We start from the raw sequence: 16,472 nt of genomic DNA on the forward strand, positions 1-16,472 counted from the left end.
AAATCTCTGGCTTTGTCGTTCCCCATCACCAGAGAACCTGCTGTACTTTGAGCTGCACCGCTGGCCACCGGTCTGGTACCTGAAGGAGGAGGACCACTACCAGCGCGCTCGCAAGGAGGAGGAGATGGACGGCTACATGACCAGCAAGCGGCAGAACGCCCGACGCTGGTGGTCGCTGAGCCCCCAGCCTCCATCGTCTCCGTCCACCTCGGCGTCGACGTCGGCCTCCCCTTCGACGTCCGCGTCCGCGTTGTGATGCGCCGAGACCGGGGCCAACGGAGGCCCCTTTGGACCCTGGCCGACGCCGACGGGGGTCCCGGTGGTTAGGACCTCGGGTCGAGCGGCGCTCCAGCTGCGTGGGCGAGGCAGTGAGCTTGTGACGAGAGCTGAAGCGCTCCATAGCTCGGCGATAAACGCGCGGGCTTCTCTGCATAGATGAGGGGTGCAATGAGATACCCATATCGAAGTTGAATCCAGGTGTTATTTGGATGGTGTTTTTTTTATCTTCTATCTGGCCGATTGTACACGACGCTAACATTTGATTTATGCCTGTGTTCCTGAAGATCTGCGCCCATAGGGATACATCATGTATCGCTGTGTGCGATTTACTGCTAAAGTTCCCACGTTTCGTGGGCCTAATGGTAAAGCTGTCGCTGGCCAACGGCATCCCAGATAACTCTACAGTTTCTCCAATGCTTGCTCAAGGCCAAACAGAGGCCGGTGGCTTAAGGGTAAGGTGCCGAGTGTGGAGTTGATCGCTGTGTTGCTAGCATGGCGCATTGATATCAGTATGCCACTCTAATGCAGCTGTAGGAGCTAAGTGGCATTTGATCGAGTTTTGTTGATGGCATTATTTTAAAATGTCCTATTTCACTATCCACTGCTAGTCAGGTGAATTACATTCCGCATTTCATGTTCGTGAATCTCCACCGTCATCTTTGCGGCAGTAAAGAGAGGGAGGGTGATTCTACCTCCAGTTAATTTAACGTCACTTCACTGTGTTGTTGAAAATGTTTCCATATCACGATCGACTATGGGTCTTACCTTGTGCATAGTCATCACAACCAAAGTGACCCATCAGCCACTTTGCCTGCTTCAACACCACGAAGTCACTCATTTCATAAGCAGCTATCATTTGAAGATAAATATATATCTAAACATATGAGACGCACAAAGAAAAACTTCAAATAATTTTGAATGCAAACAATATTTCAACATACATGAACTATCCCTGCTATTTTCTTGTACATTTTGCTAATTACCATATATATGCTCATAACAATGTAGCTACACACAGTCACATCGTCACCACACATACAGCAGCACTCGATATGCTGTACAACCCTCCTGCATCAAACCGTATCTTCGTTCTCTGGTACAAATAATAATACGGACCCACAGATCTATTTTGTCCCCCGTGTTAACGATGCGTTTCGTGGTCTTGAGACATTCTCTGCTGGCCTGTAGTTGTTTTAGAAGCGAAAAATACCTGATAATGATTTCCAATTCAAAACAGGGCCCCCTCTATTAACCGTGTGCCGCCCCTCACGAATGTGCTTCACTCACGCGGATGCTGCACTGGTCGATGGTGCCAGGGGCGTGGGCGAGGGATGCCCCCCCCCCCCTCATAATAATCCTCAATACCCAATCGCTACATAAAGCAATTCGCATGAACACCTCCGCCTAATCCTGCGGTGGCCACCCAAGAGCATCAAAGCAGGACGTGTGTGTGTGTGTGACCTGTTAAAGCGTATTTTCGTCATCTCTCCGGGCGACATTTACAAAGTGTTGCTGAATCGTGTGCGCACATCAGTGACAGCAGTATAAACCTGCAGATCCATCCAAGAAGATCTGTGAGTATTGTCAACTTTGGTTTTCACTTCAATCCGATTAATTTTTTTTGTTCTTACGGTATGCTATCGCAATCTATTCATAATTGTAGTGTACTACTACAACTATGTATATGTATCGTGTGTGTAAAGTATATACGTGAGCATAACTGTACACTAATGTACGGTGTGCGTATATACATATATTAATATGTAAAGTATGTATGTAATTTATAGACTCATCCATACAAATACATGTATTATATGTACAGTATATAGTGATACGTATTTTTGGTTTATTTAATGTGCATGACTGAACAAAATTCGTGTTTCAAATAAATAATTACGGGATTCTGGCGTAAGAAAATGTACAACAGGGGCACCTGTAAAGAACACCCTCAAAAGTAACTCGTGCAAAGTTGTACATGAGAAGCACGCTGCTGTGTGAAAGCACCACTAGTGTGACATTTCATAAACGAATTAAAGTTATTTACTTTGGTTAAGTACTGTGTTTATGTTGTAATGTTATTACCAGTAAATAGAAAAAAACCACTCAGTCTACTAAAATCCACAAATTGAAAAACGTTGCAGGTTTGGTGTCAAGCTTAAGTGGAGCAAATGCATCTAAGAAAATTAAAATGCTCGATTAAAACTGTAGATTAACCAAACCCATTTTTCTTTTCCTGCCGTGTGAATATCTTTAAGGGCATGTGCTGTCCAAATGATGAATACACACGGCACTGTATACGTTTAACTTCCGTGGCTGTCACATAATTGATCAATTTACGTTAAATCGTGTGTCAGTGTTTTCGACGAGGAGTAGTGGTAGGGTTGGCTGCAATGTGGCGACACCTCGACACAAAAATAGTATCGTCCGTTCTGCTAAATATCGTTATATCGTGATTATCGTTAACCAATGCAATTTGCTTAATATTGTATTTACCAAATAACAAACGTAGTAATTAAAGTGTGTAAATAAATCGATGTTATACATTACATTACTGCTTTGTAAAAGTTTTTCGGAAGATTTGACGGCATGGCGATTATATGACGTCAATTGTGCAGTCCTAAATGTATGCGTATCTTCGTGTTTCTGTCAGTACGTGCGTTATAAGCATCACAGATTGCAAAGAAAATAAGACCGGTAGCAGGCTTACGTTGAGTGAGCTGCAGCTGAAGAACGTTTAAGTGGTTTTCATGTGTGCAAGAAGTCCGGAAAAGCACAGTAACAATACAATAACGATGCTAAATACAATTACGAGGATATAGGACACTGAATATCGCGATAATCGTCATATCGTCACATTGATACGATATCGTATCTGCGTGAAAGAATACATCAAGGCTTTCGTGACTGCAGGGATTCAAATTCTATGTTCTTTCGGTAAAGTCACGTAGAAGGGAAATAAGAAAATAAGAAAAATAAAACATAATAATATAATTTATTTTTAAATAATAAAAGTAGTTAATAATAAAAAAACGAAAATTTTTATTTTTATTATTTCCATTCTACGTGACTTTACCGAAAAAAACAAGAATATGCTGAACTGTGTGTTTCCACCTTTTCATTTTACACGATCACAACTTGTAGTGTGTTGCTTATTTCATAATAATTGTAAGAGAAAATGAAATGGAAATGAAACATTAGGATGCCATTAAAATGTGGAAAATACACTTGCTGTAGAAAACCAGTCAAATATCTATGTAAATTAATATTGTCTCAGTAAGATTAAAGTGTAGTGCTTTTGTTTAATGTATCTGTATTGTTTACCCCAAACGCCATCATATTTAACAAACATATCCAGGAGTAACATGTTAAATGTGTATTAAATTAATGTGAATATAATTGAAAACATTCATATACCTATATGGACATACTGTGCATATGTATATATTAAATAATATGTATATAAATGTGCGCACTTATGCTGCGATTGTACATATGTATTGTTGATATTTATCCGCACATATAATATGCAGACGATGTCGCCACAGCCGATATAGATCAACTGCGTTACATACCGTACCGATGCAGTGTTACGCATTTATGAACGTCATGTTTCCTCTAGTCAAAAGTACACACGTAACAGAATAAGAACGTGAGCACGCGAAGACACGATTTTCTTGCCAGGATTTGTTTGCGCGCCACCCGTGACCAATTCTTTCTCCGAATGATCATTAGGAATATTACATCAGCGCGACAGGGGAGGTCGGCAACAGAGAGTCAAGAGGGCCAGTAAGCGATGGGTAACGCGAGTGTGAGAACAATCCCATTCATGGATGTTCAGGTACATCCACAAGTGAATTCGTGAATTGAGGGTCTGCCGAGGCTTGGCACAGTCACCCTCTACTACGATACACTTAAATATTGACTTAAAGCTTTCGTGACTGCAGGAATTCATATTTTTTGGGTCTTTCGGAAAAAGTCACGTAGATATTATTCCCCTTCTACTTGACTTTACCGAAAGAACCAAGAATATGAATCCCTGCAGTCACGAAAGCTTTAAATCATTTTGTTGTTATTTTCTTTGAACCTATCTACGTGACTTTACCGAAAGACCCAAATAACGCAATACACTTGTCCCAGCGGCCAACATTTATAGGCTCGTCACTGAAGCTTCGCTTTGGAGTCAATGCCACTGCTGGGTGGTGAACCCGATAATTCCAGAACATTCCATCCAGGAGTTACCAACAAGTATATCGTTGCACTGTGCGAAGTGTGGCGGAATGCATTGTAATGCTGAAGCACCACTCTCACAAATAGTCCACGACATTTTTGTCTGCATAGCAAATCAGGCTCTCAGCAGAGTCGATGCTCTCCAGAATTCAGGCATCGATTGACCTACTGCTTCTGTCATTGTTCATTCCATCCACTTGTCAATTTTAACCACAATTCATAATTTACTCTTGTATTGTCCAGATTGTAAAACTCTCTGGAAATTAAGATGCACCTCAAACATTTTTTCCGGTGTCAATAAAGTTGCATGAATCTGGTCACACACACATATACTCGATTATAAGACGCAGCCCCAATTTTTGCTTTAAAATATAGGGAAATGGGAGTGCTTGTCACGTAATATGGAGGGTGTCCCCATCTCTGACATGATACAATAATTCAAGTGAAATCGTTGCCTCCTCTTGGTAGACTAATTCCCCAGGTCACTCTTGTAAATGAGACTATCCTGATTTCTTGAGTGCCCATCTGGTTAAACAAAATAAACTTGAACCTTGCACTTGATCATCCATATAGTGGTCAAATCTTGGAAAATATACTGCATACAAGTAGCAGGATTATGCTCGTATTTACTATTAAATCTGACCTAAAAATGCACTTACAGGTTACACAATTTTGACACGTCTCAAAACATATTGAAACACCCTCTTATTTACGAATATAAACATGCATCGCGCTGACCTTTGTTTAAATATGCAATTGGAAGTTTTAAGCACTTTCAATGAAATTCAATCGGAATAGCTTTGCTGTTCATTTCAAATAGAGTTAGTTACAAACGTATTAACAAAGTGAGCTTGCACGTGAACATTTTGCGTGCATCGTTTTCGTTCGCGTGCGGTTTGTACACTGGCCGGGGCATTGTTCAACTATTGCGGTGGAAACACTCGACGCTTGTCGGCTAAACCCGGTGTTTCGCATTTGACACGGTGGCTAGACGTTTAAAAAGCTCGACTGGTATACAGGAGGCCGTGGGTTCGATCCCGACCCTGACGCCTATATGATTGGAGTTTGCTTGTTTCTCCCAATGGTCGCGTGGAATTCTCTCCAAATCGTCCAGGGGTTTCCCACCCCATTTAGAATCAACACTCGTTTAGAGTTTTTGGCTGAAATACATTTCCACATGATAAGCCACTTGGTTGAGCTATCGTTTGTGATAGCCAGGTCGCTTCTGAAAAAGGGTTATACAGCTCAGTGGGCCTTACGTGGTAAAATAAATAAGAGGTCATAGTTTTAATAGTTTATAGTTCCACCGATTTGCACACAGATAAAAGTAATATCAGCTCACAGAAATAATACGGAACATATCCAGGCGCGTTGCCTCATAGTTTGCGTCAACGCGTGGCAATGCACTGAGCATGAGGGCGCACTGCGAAACCCGCTTGCCAAAATAACCATATGAACATATTTTGATTTAAAGCTTTCGTGACTGCAGGAATTCATAGTCTTGGTTCTTTCGGTAAAGTCACATAGAAGGGAAATAAAAAATAATGTAAAAATGAGAATTTGATTGTTTTATATTTTTTTTATTTCCCTTTTACGTGACTTTACCGAAAGAACCAAGAATTTATGAACATATTTAGTTCATATCGTGGAATCGCTCACGTGCTCGCATAATTATAATTCAAGCTCGGCCGCCGTTCCTTGCTGGTGGTTACGGATCGAGCTCTTTGCTCTGATCATCGTGGCTTTCGGTGGCACCGGCTCCAGGTCGGAGTGGGGGGGGGGAGAGCCGTGGGTTGGGGGGGGGGCACCACCACCAGAGTGGTTCACTACTAAGGGGAGTGAACTCGGAGGGGCGAGAGGACTTGCACACCCCCCCCCACCAGCCCTAGCTCTCGATGGGAAATATTCTCTCAACTTTGTTGCACTGTTATTATTACCACAACAGATTTATTTTCTTTTTAGTATCGCTACTTTATTAAACGTTCATGTATTAATTTGTTTTTACTTTCGTAGCTTGCATTAATAATGGTTTTTTTTTCGTTATACCAAAGCAATGCTAACCGTTAAATAGAACTTCAAAAGACGGGTTTTTGCAACTTTGTTGTTGAAAGAGTGAGAACTAGGCCCTGCAATTTAAATGGATGTTTTGGTCATAAAATGTTAATGTTGCACTGTGTCAATATTGCATCAGAGTTAATTTTGCGACCTATTTGAGAAGAGAAAGGAAATTGAGTTTCTCGAGATTTGCTGTTATCATTTTGTCATTGTATAATGAATACGATAGATGCAAACAATATACAAATGTGTGTCGCACTATATATAGGTAGCTCTGTACATTAAACCGCTACCATAGGATTCTATATGAGCTGCTTAAACACAATTACTTGAACTTTCATAACGAATTAAACATGCATTTTTTCCACTTATGAAACAAGCATGACATGTACCTCAAACCGTTCGAAATTAACTTTTCGCACTTTAGCGGCGTGATGCGCATTTCGTGTAGTCGTAGGAGTGAAGTGACACGTCTCGAAGAGGAATTTGGTGCACTCTGAAAAGCAGCCTCACCGTATCATATTCGTGCGTGGAAGTGTGCGCGCCATTGTGGCATCAGCACCCGTTTGTCGCCAAGCATTACTCTGCATCTGACAGCACAGTGTTTATTGTTCTAGACGTTCAATCGTGCTTCATCGGGATAAAATAGACTAGAGCTCGCTGATGATGTAGCTGTGTGAACATATATGTGTGGGGTCTATCGATGAGTCGTCGTGAGCAACCGTTCGTGTGAAACCCAGTTATCCCGAAACTTTTGACTTTTGTTGTGCGTACTAGTTGTACGCGCTTTTTTTCTTCAACCGAAAATATTTTTTTGTTCACGGTTTAGATGTAAAAAAATCGTACGCATCTTATTAATTACACCAATACCGTTTTGACAGAACTATTTGTTGTCGGTAATGCTTGCGTTCGGTTGCCAGTGGTGCACAATTAACAAAAATACAACTCACCATTCGTCAATGCCACTGTGGACTTAAAAGAAGAAAATATACAATCGATGACGTTTTGCCAGAGGGAGTATTGCCAGAGGGGGTATTGCCAGAGGGAGTATCGTCAGAGTGTTATTGACGACTGTGTTGAATTGTTTTGCTAACACTGCTTGATGCTGCTTCACCAATGCCTTTATCATTTCATCATTATTTGCCACGTATCCTACTGGGCTCTGCGGTGGTGAGATGTTAACTTCCTCGCCTGGTATGGAGGAGGTCGTGGGTTCGATTTCGACCCTGACGCCTGCTGCTGTATATTTGGAGTTTGCGTGTCTCTCTCCTCGTGCTCGCGTGGATTTTGCTCCGGGTCCTCCGGTTTTTCCCTCCACATTCAGAAACACGCGTTTAGAGTATTTGGCTGCAATACATTTCCACGTGATGAGCCACTTTGTTGAGCTATCATTTGTGACCAGGTTACTTCTGAAAAAGAGCTCTACAGCTCAGTTGACCTGACCTCGTAACATACAAAATAGATGGATACTTTTTGTATTAAAAAAGCAACACCCGACAAAAGGCAAATGTCACGTAATGCTTCGGCATTTCAATAAATTGCTTCTGTTTTATTAATACGGGCACAATTCAAACAACATTAAATATATCCACTGCGATCACACAGTCACAGCGCTCTCAGACTGCAGCAAGACGAAGTGTTGCAGTTACGCTTGAAACATTACAACAGTTCAGCGTTTGAAAAGCAATTCCAACTTTTGCCTTTTTATTAATTTATACTTTTATATTTTGTGTGAACATCCCAAATGAACACAACATATGTCTTTTTTTTCTTTCACAGAAGATAAGCATTACGTTTGGAACTTTAAATCTTTTGTCGATACGGTTTTACTTCCTTACGTGTTCTGGTATGAACGGCTAGATTTGTTGTAAAAGAGTAATATTTTTGTCTTGAATTTAATTCAAAAGGAAACATTATTTAAATCAATCGAGAACATGTTTTATGCACGGGATATACACGCATGTCTATGGTACCTACACATATACAGTGCATTTTATGTGGGTAGTATACTCAAGTGCAGCTATTGCTTTGTATTGTAGCGCTTACTCCGAACCAGTTGAGTGACATTATATTGTTATCGGCTGCATAACGCTGTGTGGAAACTGTGTGGTTATTCTCCACCAAAATTATGCCCTCTCTTCTCATTGCTTGCGAGATGTGGACCCACTTACAAGAACACCTGCACCTGCTTGAAACATTCAGGTCGGTGCCTGCGGTCTATGCTGGATTTAAATAAACTGGACTATGTGGGAATTCGCAGTAACTTGGAAAATCTGGGCACAATCCCATCAGAGTCCATCTAAGAGACAAGAATGCATTGGTCGGGTCATGTTGCCCTACATGCCCAGTCACCTCATGACCAAGCAGCTTCCGTTTGGCCATTTAGAGGGGGCTCAACAGGCACGGCAGGGGCTTGAGAAGATATGGGTTGATGTGGTACATGAGGACCGAGCCCTAAGTAAACTTGCCGAAAACTGGTAACAGCGGTGCCAAGATCGGCCTCTATGTAGAAGGATCGTGAAGGACGCTTCTGGGCAGTTATAGGTATCGCTATCTCGATACATTGTGAGTATAAACACATGATATGTTAAATATAAAAAGCATATTGGAAGATACATGTCAAGTGAAGGGCTGTCTTAAAGAGAGAAGCATTTTACGAGCATATTTTGATTGCTGTAAACAGTATACAATGTACATCCTGCATTATCGATTATGTAATTGCCAGAGTGGATCAGTGCCGATGCCTTTGTATTAATGTGTTTCGCTCGGTTCCACTTGCTTCTGGATCAGAAAGGGAATGTGCATGCCACAACAGCTTTTCCAGTTTTATTTAATTGAACACGTAGGGTTTCGCGACCAATATGATTCATATGATTCATAATAAACATTTTTTGGGGTTAGATCGTTATCCCACCACCACCCGACACAGCCATTCAGTTCAGGTTTTTCACGTGAACTAAACGTGCCAATTAGCTATTAATTCAGCACATCGGGCGTGATGGCGAGTAAAACCACAAAATTGAAAAATGTACAAGGTCAATTGGCTGTACTCAGTTGTTTCACGCGAGAAAACGATTCTCATTTCAATGCTTTGGATATCTCTGGGCACAGTATCGGCAGGTATCGACAAATAAATAACTGCAAGCTGTTTTAGTCACGGTTGATTTTTCCACGAGAGAGGCTTGAGTGGCACACAGTGCTGCCGAGGCAACGCATATCCACAATGGCAATCACGAATCTTCACGAATGAGTGAAAACGGTATTCCTCTCGTATCCTAAACGTGCACTTTTAAGACACTGCAGTTGCTCGCGCAAGTTTGGAGGAAGTGCTGAGGGTATGCAATGTGTGTGTGTGTACGTCCAAACAGTTTGTGTATATCCATAATAGAGGGGTTTGGGTTAGATCGCGTAAATATATAAATGTGTCGTTAAAACCCGCCACCACCCGACACAGCCGACTAGTAAGGGGTTGTCACGTAAACAAAACGTGGCCAATTCGTCACTAGTACAGTGCACCCGGTGTGTTTGGAGAGCCAAGCCACAACATTTACAAACTGATTACGACGTTTCGCCAGTATTTACAACTAGCTTCAACAATAATTACTGGCGAAACGTCGTACTCACTTTGTAAACGTTGTGGCTTGGCTCTCCAACACACCGGTGTGCTGTACTACTGACGAATTGGCCACGTTCTGTTTACGTAACAACCCTTACTAGTCGGCTGTGTCGGGTGGTGGCGGGATCTTAACGACACATTTATATATTTATGCGATCTAACACAAAAACACTATTATGGATGATATTGGTCGCGAAAGCGTGCAACGTGTTAAGTTTGAGTCTACGCATGTTAGGTGGAAAGAGCCGTGGTGCGTGCACTGCAATACAAACCCTGTAATTCGGTTCTCATTTCTGGCCATGCACTCCGGTGCCAGTCACTCAATGAATCTGGCCCTCTCCAAGGTAAACTGTCAACACGAGCACCTGGGAGACAAAGGCGGCCGTGTGTTTGCGGCGCTGACTATAACGAACCCCCCCTCGTGTGCCATGCTAGCCTTAATAGGTGCTTGCTGAGCAGCACCTGCCCAGACAGTCTATACGGCCACATTGCTGATCTTTGACGTGTATATTACATATTTGAATTATGTGCATACATATACATAGCTTATACATTATATATATATGAAACAGATGATGCAAAAGCACAAATATCGATATGGGGATATAATGTAAATGTTATATTGTGGACGGAGTTTCATGGAATTTTAAAATGGCCGATAAGTGGTAGAATGTGTGCATTTTAAGCTTCGACACTTTAGGGTCCTCACTCTAAAGAATGTATTCGCTGAATATGAATGTAGACAATTAGGACCAATAAGGGTGTCTTTGTTCTTGTAGATTTGCACTTTAAAAAAAAAAGTCGTTCAATGTTGACCAGTGATATATGTCAGTGCGTGTTAGCAATGCGTTAGGTGCTTGTCAAACCGGAAGGAACATTTGAAGAATTCAACGTTGACCAAGCAGGGCAGTAACTATCACAGCGTGTTGTCATATGCCACGCAGAGTCTCTCGTGTAACGCCCGTTCCCAGGGCCGCTACGACTCGTTCACCGCAGTCGACAGCGTGTTACGGTGACGGTGGGAATGCTCCTCCTGCCCAAGACTCTCATAGCGGTTTGCCGATGGCGCCACTTGTGTGACCAGCGCTCATCTCGGTGTCGTCCTCCTCGTGCAATCATGTCGCTGTGTACAACTTTGGACGTCGCTGTGTTTTTAGGTGGCGGTGGCTGTCCGATTATGTCCCTGTGTTGTGCTGCTGCTATACAAGTGGATGAGTTCCTGTGTTAATAAATATTGCATTGGACGGGGGGGTTTTCATACATGGTTCATTTAGTGACTTCTCTTGCTGTTTGAAATATGCCATTACGTGACAATATGTTATACGAAGGAAGGTCAGTTGGCTGAAATGTCAAAAGCTTATTACCCCCCGCTCCCCCCCCCCAATTTTCATTTGATATGACTGTCAAAGAAGCGGCAATGGTAGCACGTTTCTGTTAAAGCATTTTACAAATAACTTAAGGTTAAATTTCGATTTAAAGCTTTCGTGACTGCAGGGATTCAACTTAAGGTTAATGGTTATTTCTGATTTGGCCGACTGACAAGGGCTCTATAGTTGTAACATAAATGGTGTAAAAATACAGATACATTTTGAAACAATTTGATGAACTACCCAGCTTGAATAGACGCTCCAAGCCTGGGGCGTGTCATTCAGACGCTGTCTTCTCGACAGACCTGTTTCTTCACCTGAGGACGGCTGCTTGCGTTGTGGCCGAAACGTCGTGAGAATTATTTTATTATGTTTTATTTTTATTATTTTCTTACTTCCCTTCTACGTGACTTTACCGAAAGAACCAAGCAGATACTTTGTTATATTTTTAATGGTTAAGGATGTCACAGAGTTGCATAAAACTCAAATAATAGCGTCATTAATTATTATATAGAACTTCTCGTATGCTGCCACTACATCCAAATGTTCACCCAGTATCGGGCACATGATAGGACCCGGTCTGTAGCCCTGGCGACCCAGTCAACATGGAACATTCGGACAACGTTGCAAGTTTCATTCGGGAGGTCCTCCATGGTATATGGCTCCTCCAGTCAACAGTGCTCACGTTGCGGACCCTGGAATATTCTTTGTGAATCCTGCTGAACACCAACCACCACAAACTGTAGAGGAACTACATAGTCACGTCACTTTTGGAGGTGTGGTCTTAATTGCAAATGATTAATTTCTAAGATTGAGAAGAAAAAAAACGAAGCCCTAATTTTTTTTGGCTCAATGTGCCGGAGACACCCCCGAATCCGGGTGCTCATTCTAGTAATCAGCTGTGCCGCACCAGGAGTGGAACACGAGGTCAAATATACATGCACTGCCTTTATCTCCGACAGAGGATAGATTGATGGCCAAGTTGTGCAGGTCCAATTAACGAACTTATTTTTTTACCAGGTAAGGCCCACCGGACTATATGCAGGAGAATACGTTGCACTTTTGTCTGGTTAGGGAGCAGAGCATGGACGAATGTCAAAAATGGACGAATGTTAAAGCAGAGCCTTTATTTCGCTTGCAAATTTATTTTGGCTGGCGAAAAACGTAATGCAAATAACTACAGTAAATAGAACAACGTACATGCAAATAACTACAGTAACTTTATAACACATGCGTGCGGAACCTAAATAAACAGAAATAAAAGAAAAATAAACAAAATGATACCTTGAAATATATACACTGTAGTATTATGCTGTTATCACAAAAATAACTATTAATAGTTTACAGTGTAATCACAGAAATAACTACAGTATTCACATATGAATAAACACACAAATATAAGAGATGCTCACTGAACGACTTCTATTCAAAAACTAAACGAAAAAGATGGCGCGTGGCGCGAACGTCGTGGAAGGTTTGGGATGAAATCGGACGAAAGAGGAAAGCGCGTGGACGAAATTTGAAATGTGGTTATAATTTAAAACGGCCGAAAGAGCGAAGCGACGAAAGTCAAGGTATTGCTGTAGCTATTTTTTAGAAGCGACCTGGCCACCAATGATAGCTCAATGAAGTGGCTTATTACGTGACAATTTATAGCAGCCAAATACTCCTAACGCATTATTCAAAATGTGGAGGGAAAAACCGGAGGACCCGGAGAAAAATCCACGCGACCACGAAGAGGACATGCAAACTCCAAATATTCAGGCATCGTGGTTGAATCCGCGACCTCCTGTATACCAGGTGAGGTTGTTAACATCTCGCCACTGTGGCGCCCTCAAAATCCCCACTGCCTGGCAAATTGGGAAGGTCCCCACTGTCTTGCACAACGAAGAGAGCACTTGTATTTCTTATGAGAAAGATTGGGTACGAAATGAAATAAATAATTAGTACACATTGGTCAATCCATGATTTTTGGTAAATCTACGCATGCCACCACTGAACCGTGGGCAGACCAGCAGTGGCAAAGGACACTGTGTGGTTCACGTCGGCCGAGCACAATCGCGAGTTGCCATTGGAAAGGGGCCGTCCATAAATGACGTCACGCACCTGGGGGGGGGGAGGTCAGACATTTGTGACGATGTGTAACGAGGGGGGGGGGGGTTGAGAAATGTGACGTCACATCAAAATTCGCAACTTTAAATAAATATAGACATCACGTTCTACTTCATTAAATCGACTTTTTAATACATGTTTTTTCCTACAACATCAGAGTGCAGCGCCACATTAAATACGCACTACAATGACAATAGTTTAAAGCGATTTGAAGCATGTTTTATATTTTTGTGGGGGGGGGGGGGGGGTAGAGCTTTGTGACCTCATATTTGAGGGGGTCTGACTTTTTGTGACGCCGTGTGACGAGGGGGGGGGGGGTAAAAAACGTACCAAAATCGCGTGACGTCATGTATGGACGGCCCCAAAGTCGCCCGATCACGAGACAAAGATCCACCGCTGAACATATTGTGGAAGTCGGTGGAGAAGCCGAAGAGGACACGTAAAACAGCGGTAATGAGATCATCGCAATAAGCTATAGAGGAGCTTTAGGAGTTGAAAAGCTGACGCGAGCCAGCAGCGGAGCTGTTTAAAGGAGATCTGACGATTCGCTGTTTGTTGAGAAGTGAACGTGTCGCGAGTCGTTGGAGAATAAATCGGGATAAGTACGACTCGAGGAGAAGATCCACAGCGAGGAGATAATTCCTCCTTGCACCAATACTGTGCCAATCCAGTCACACTGACGTCATCATCAACACGAGCTAATAACTTTATATTCTTAGGTTTTTTCGGTAAAGTCACGTAGGTAAAACATTAAAATTAATAAAAGTAAAATAAAATAAAAATCACGACGTTTCGGAAGCAACACAAGCTTCCGTCTTCAGGTGGAACCGTCACAGCCCGACTTGATACAGTTGATACAGCTGTCACAGCCCGACTTGAGTAGCCTTGTGTTTGAACCTAGTGTTTGTTATTGGCATTCCGTGGCTAGCGCAGAATTCCAATAACATCTCACTGCATTTGTGCTGGTGGGTGGCTGCCTCAAATTGCCAGCGGCATCCTGTGTGGGGCCTCACCTGTGGAGGCGTCTGTGCTGGGGGGTGGGTGCCTCAGGTTGCCAGTGGTATCTTTCATTGCATTCACCTGTGGCATGCGGTTTCTCGATGCCAAAGGCACTGCTAGGCCTGTCGGTGTGGGTGTCACTGGTGGTGCCTTCGTCTTATGTTATGGGCCCCACTACCCCAGGCGTTATCTTCGCTGTGAATACCGTCACCATTGTCATGGACATTACTACCCTGTCGCCGTGCCATCGTTGTACGATTCGAGTGTCTCCATCAGTGCTGTGCTAGGCTGCATGACTATACTAAATGTCTGCTCTCTAGCTAGCAAGGCTTTACTACTTATTATTTTTCTCGACCACAAGTGTGACCCAGTTCTGTCTGATTGAGACATGGCACAACAGCCAGGACTTTTTCCTGCTGAACCAAGTAGCTGGCTCTGATGATAAAATAGTTGAAAAGGCGCATCCTTCTGGTCGAGGTGGCACTCACCGGCATCCATCATCCTAATTTTAATTAAACCCCCTCACATACTCCGGCTTTTAATTCATTTGAATGTTTGGCCCTTAAGGTAACATGCACAGTGCCTTTTAATAATAATTTTTAATTATCGCCCACCAAAATCTAATGCCATCTTTTTTACGAAATTTTCTGATTTATTGTTATCTGTATATCCTACTTACAATCGGATATTACTCTTAGCTTATTTTAATATTCATGTTGATTCTCCGAACTGTTCCTCTGCGAAGGAATGTTTTGCCCTTCTGGAATGTGTTGGTTTCTCCCAACATGTAAACTTTTCCACTCACAATCTTGGTCATACTATAGTGGTGTTATTTCACGCGGAAAACCTATTTTCTCCTGTGTCACTTTATTCGTACAGAACTCCTCGCGTTCAACACCACATGTCTCTGTCGCAATTCCTCCTCTTGTACTGCTCGTCTGCTATGCCCTGCTCGCTCTCTCACCCTCATGTTCACCTTCTGAAGCGCTCGCTCGTCACCGTGGCGTGCGCGATGACCACCACAGCCACGTGACTTTTCTTTCGTGTTGTGCGCGGTGCTTGTAGCGCCACAGCGCGTGGATTTGTAGCGTTTATTTTAATTTGTTTGCTGGTGACTTTGTGTATTTCGAATCGAAATCGCCTCCAGTGCTGTTGCTGCTGGCGGCAATAAAAGTTGTTTAAAAGTCAAAAGGTATCTCGCTCCGCTAGCCTGCTACGTTGCCATCTGCCAGCTTCTCCACTGCCAGCCTCTCACTATACACTATGCTAGATTCTCCACTACACTCCACTAGATTCTCCACTGCTAGCCTCTTACTATACACTCCGCTAGCTTCTCTGTTGCTAGCCTTATCTCCCTTACACTTACGATTCCGCTAGCCTCTCTACTAGTAGAAGGCGGCCAACGAGTCATCGTCGAGGGCCGTCGGCAGGGCCCGCAACGCCTCGTGCTCCGACCAGTCGATGGAGCAATACGCTGTTTCAAAGCGGCAATGAAATGCGGTCCAGTCGCCCTCGGTTACGGAGAATGCGTGGACCTGTGGCAACCGGCGTAATGGAGCTGTACAGACCGTCGGCTAAGTAGATGTCGAGTCTAACGCGGCCGCTGCAATGGCAGGTCCCGTGCCTGCTCGCTCGGACGCGGTCGGCATTGTTGAAGCGATGTGAAGAGTAGTCGCATTCGTCGCCATCTCGGTAGATGTTGTCCGGCCTGCCGCTATCAGCATGTTGAACAAGTACGTAACTGCTACCAGCGTGGTCTCCAAATGTGCCTCAACATTCCGCTAACTCCGCCTCGTTGCGCTAGCTGGAGTTTCCTT

At 43.1% G+C, this 16,472-nt stretch overlaps 1 protein-coding gene across 3 annotated transcripts in view; it reads left to right on the top strand.

Moving 5' to 3' along the window:
• Positions 1-4,207, top strand: part of LOC133345633 (rho-related BTB domain-containing protein 2-like) — an 88,378-nt gene extending 84,171 nt beyond the window's left edge. For 2 of the 3 annotated variants that reach the window (XM_061556567.1, XM_061556568.1), the window contains one exon: positions 33-4,207. In XM_061556567.1, coding sequence (XP_061412551.1) covers positions 33-256 — 224 coding nt within the window. In that variant the 3' untranslated portion in view covers positions 257-4,207. The remainder of the gene's footprint in view (positions 1-32) is intronic. The other variant, XR_009755460.1, reaches the window with a different exon arrangement.
• The last annotated feature ends 12,265 nt before the right edge of the window (positions 4,208-16,472 follow it).

This window comes from Lethenteron reissneri, chromosome 22 (assembly GCF_015708825.2).
Source record: "Lethenteron reissneri isolate LAM-NWPU_2019-01 chromosome 22, ASM1570882v1, whole genome shotgun sequence".
Lineage (NCBI taxonomy): Eukaryota > Metazoa > Chordata > Hyperoartia > Petromyzontiformes > Petromyzontidae > Lethenteron > Lethenteron reissneri.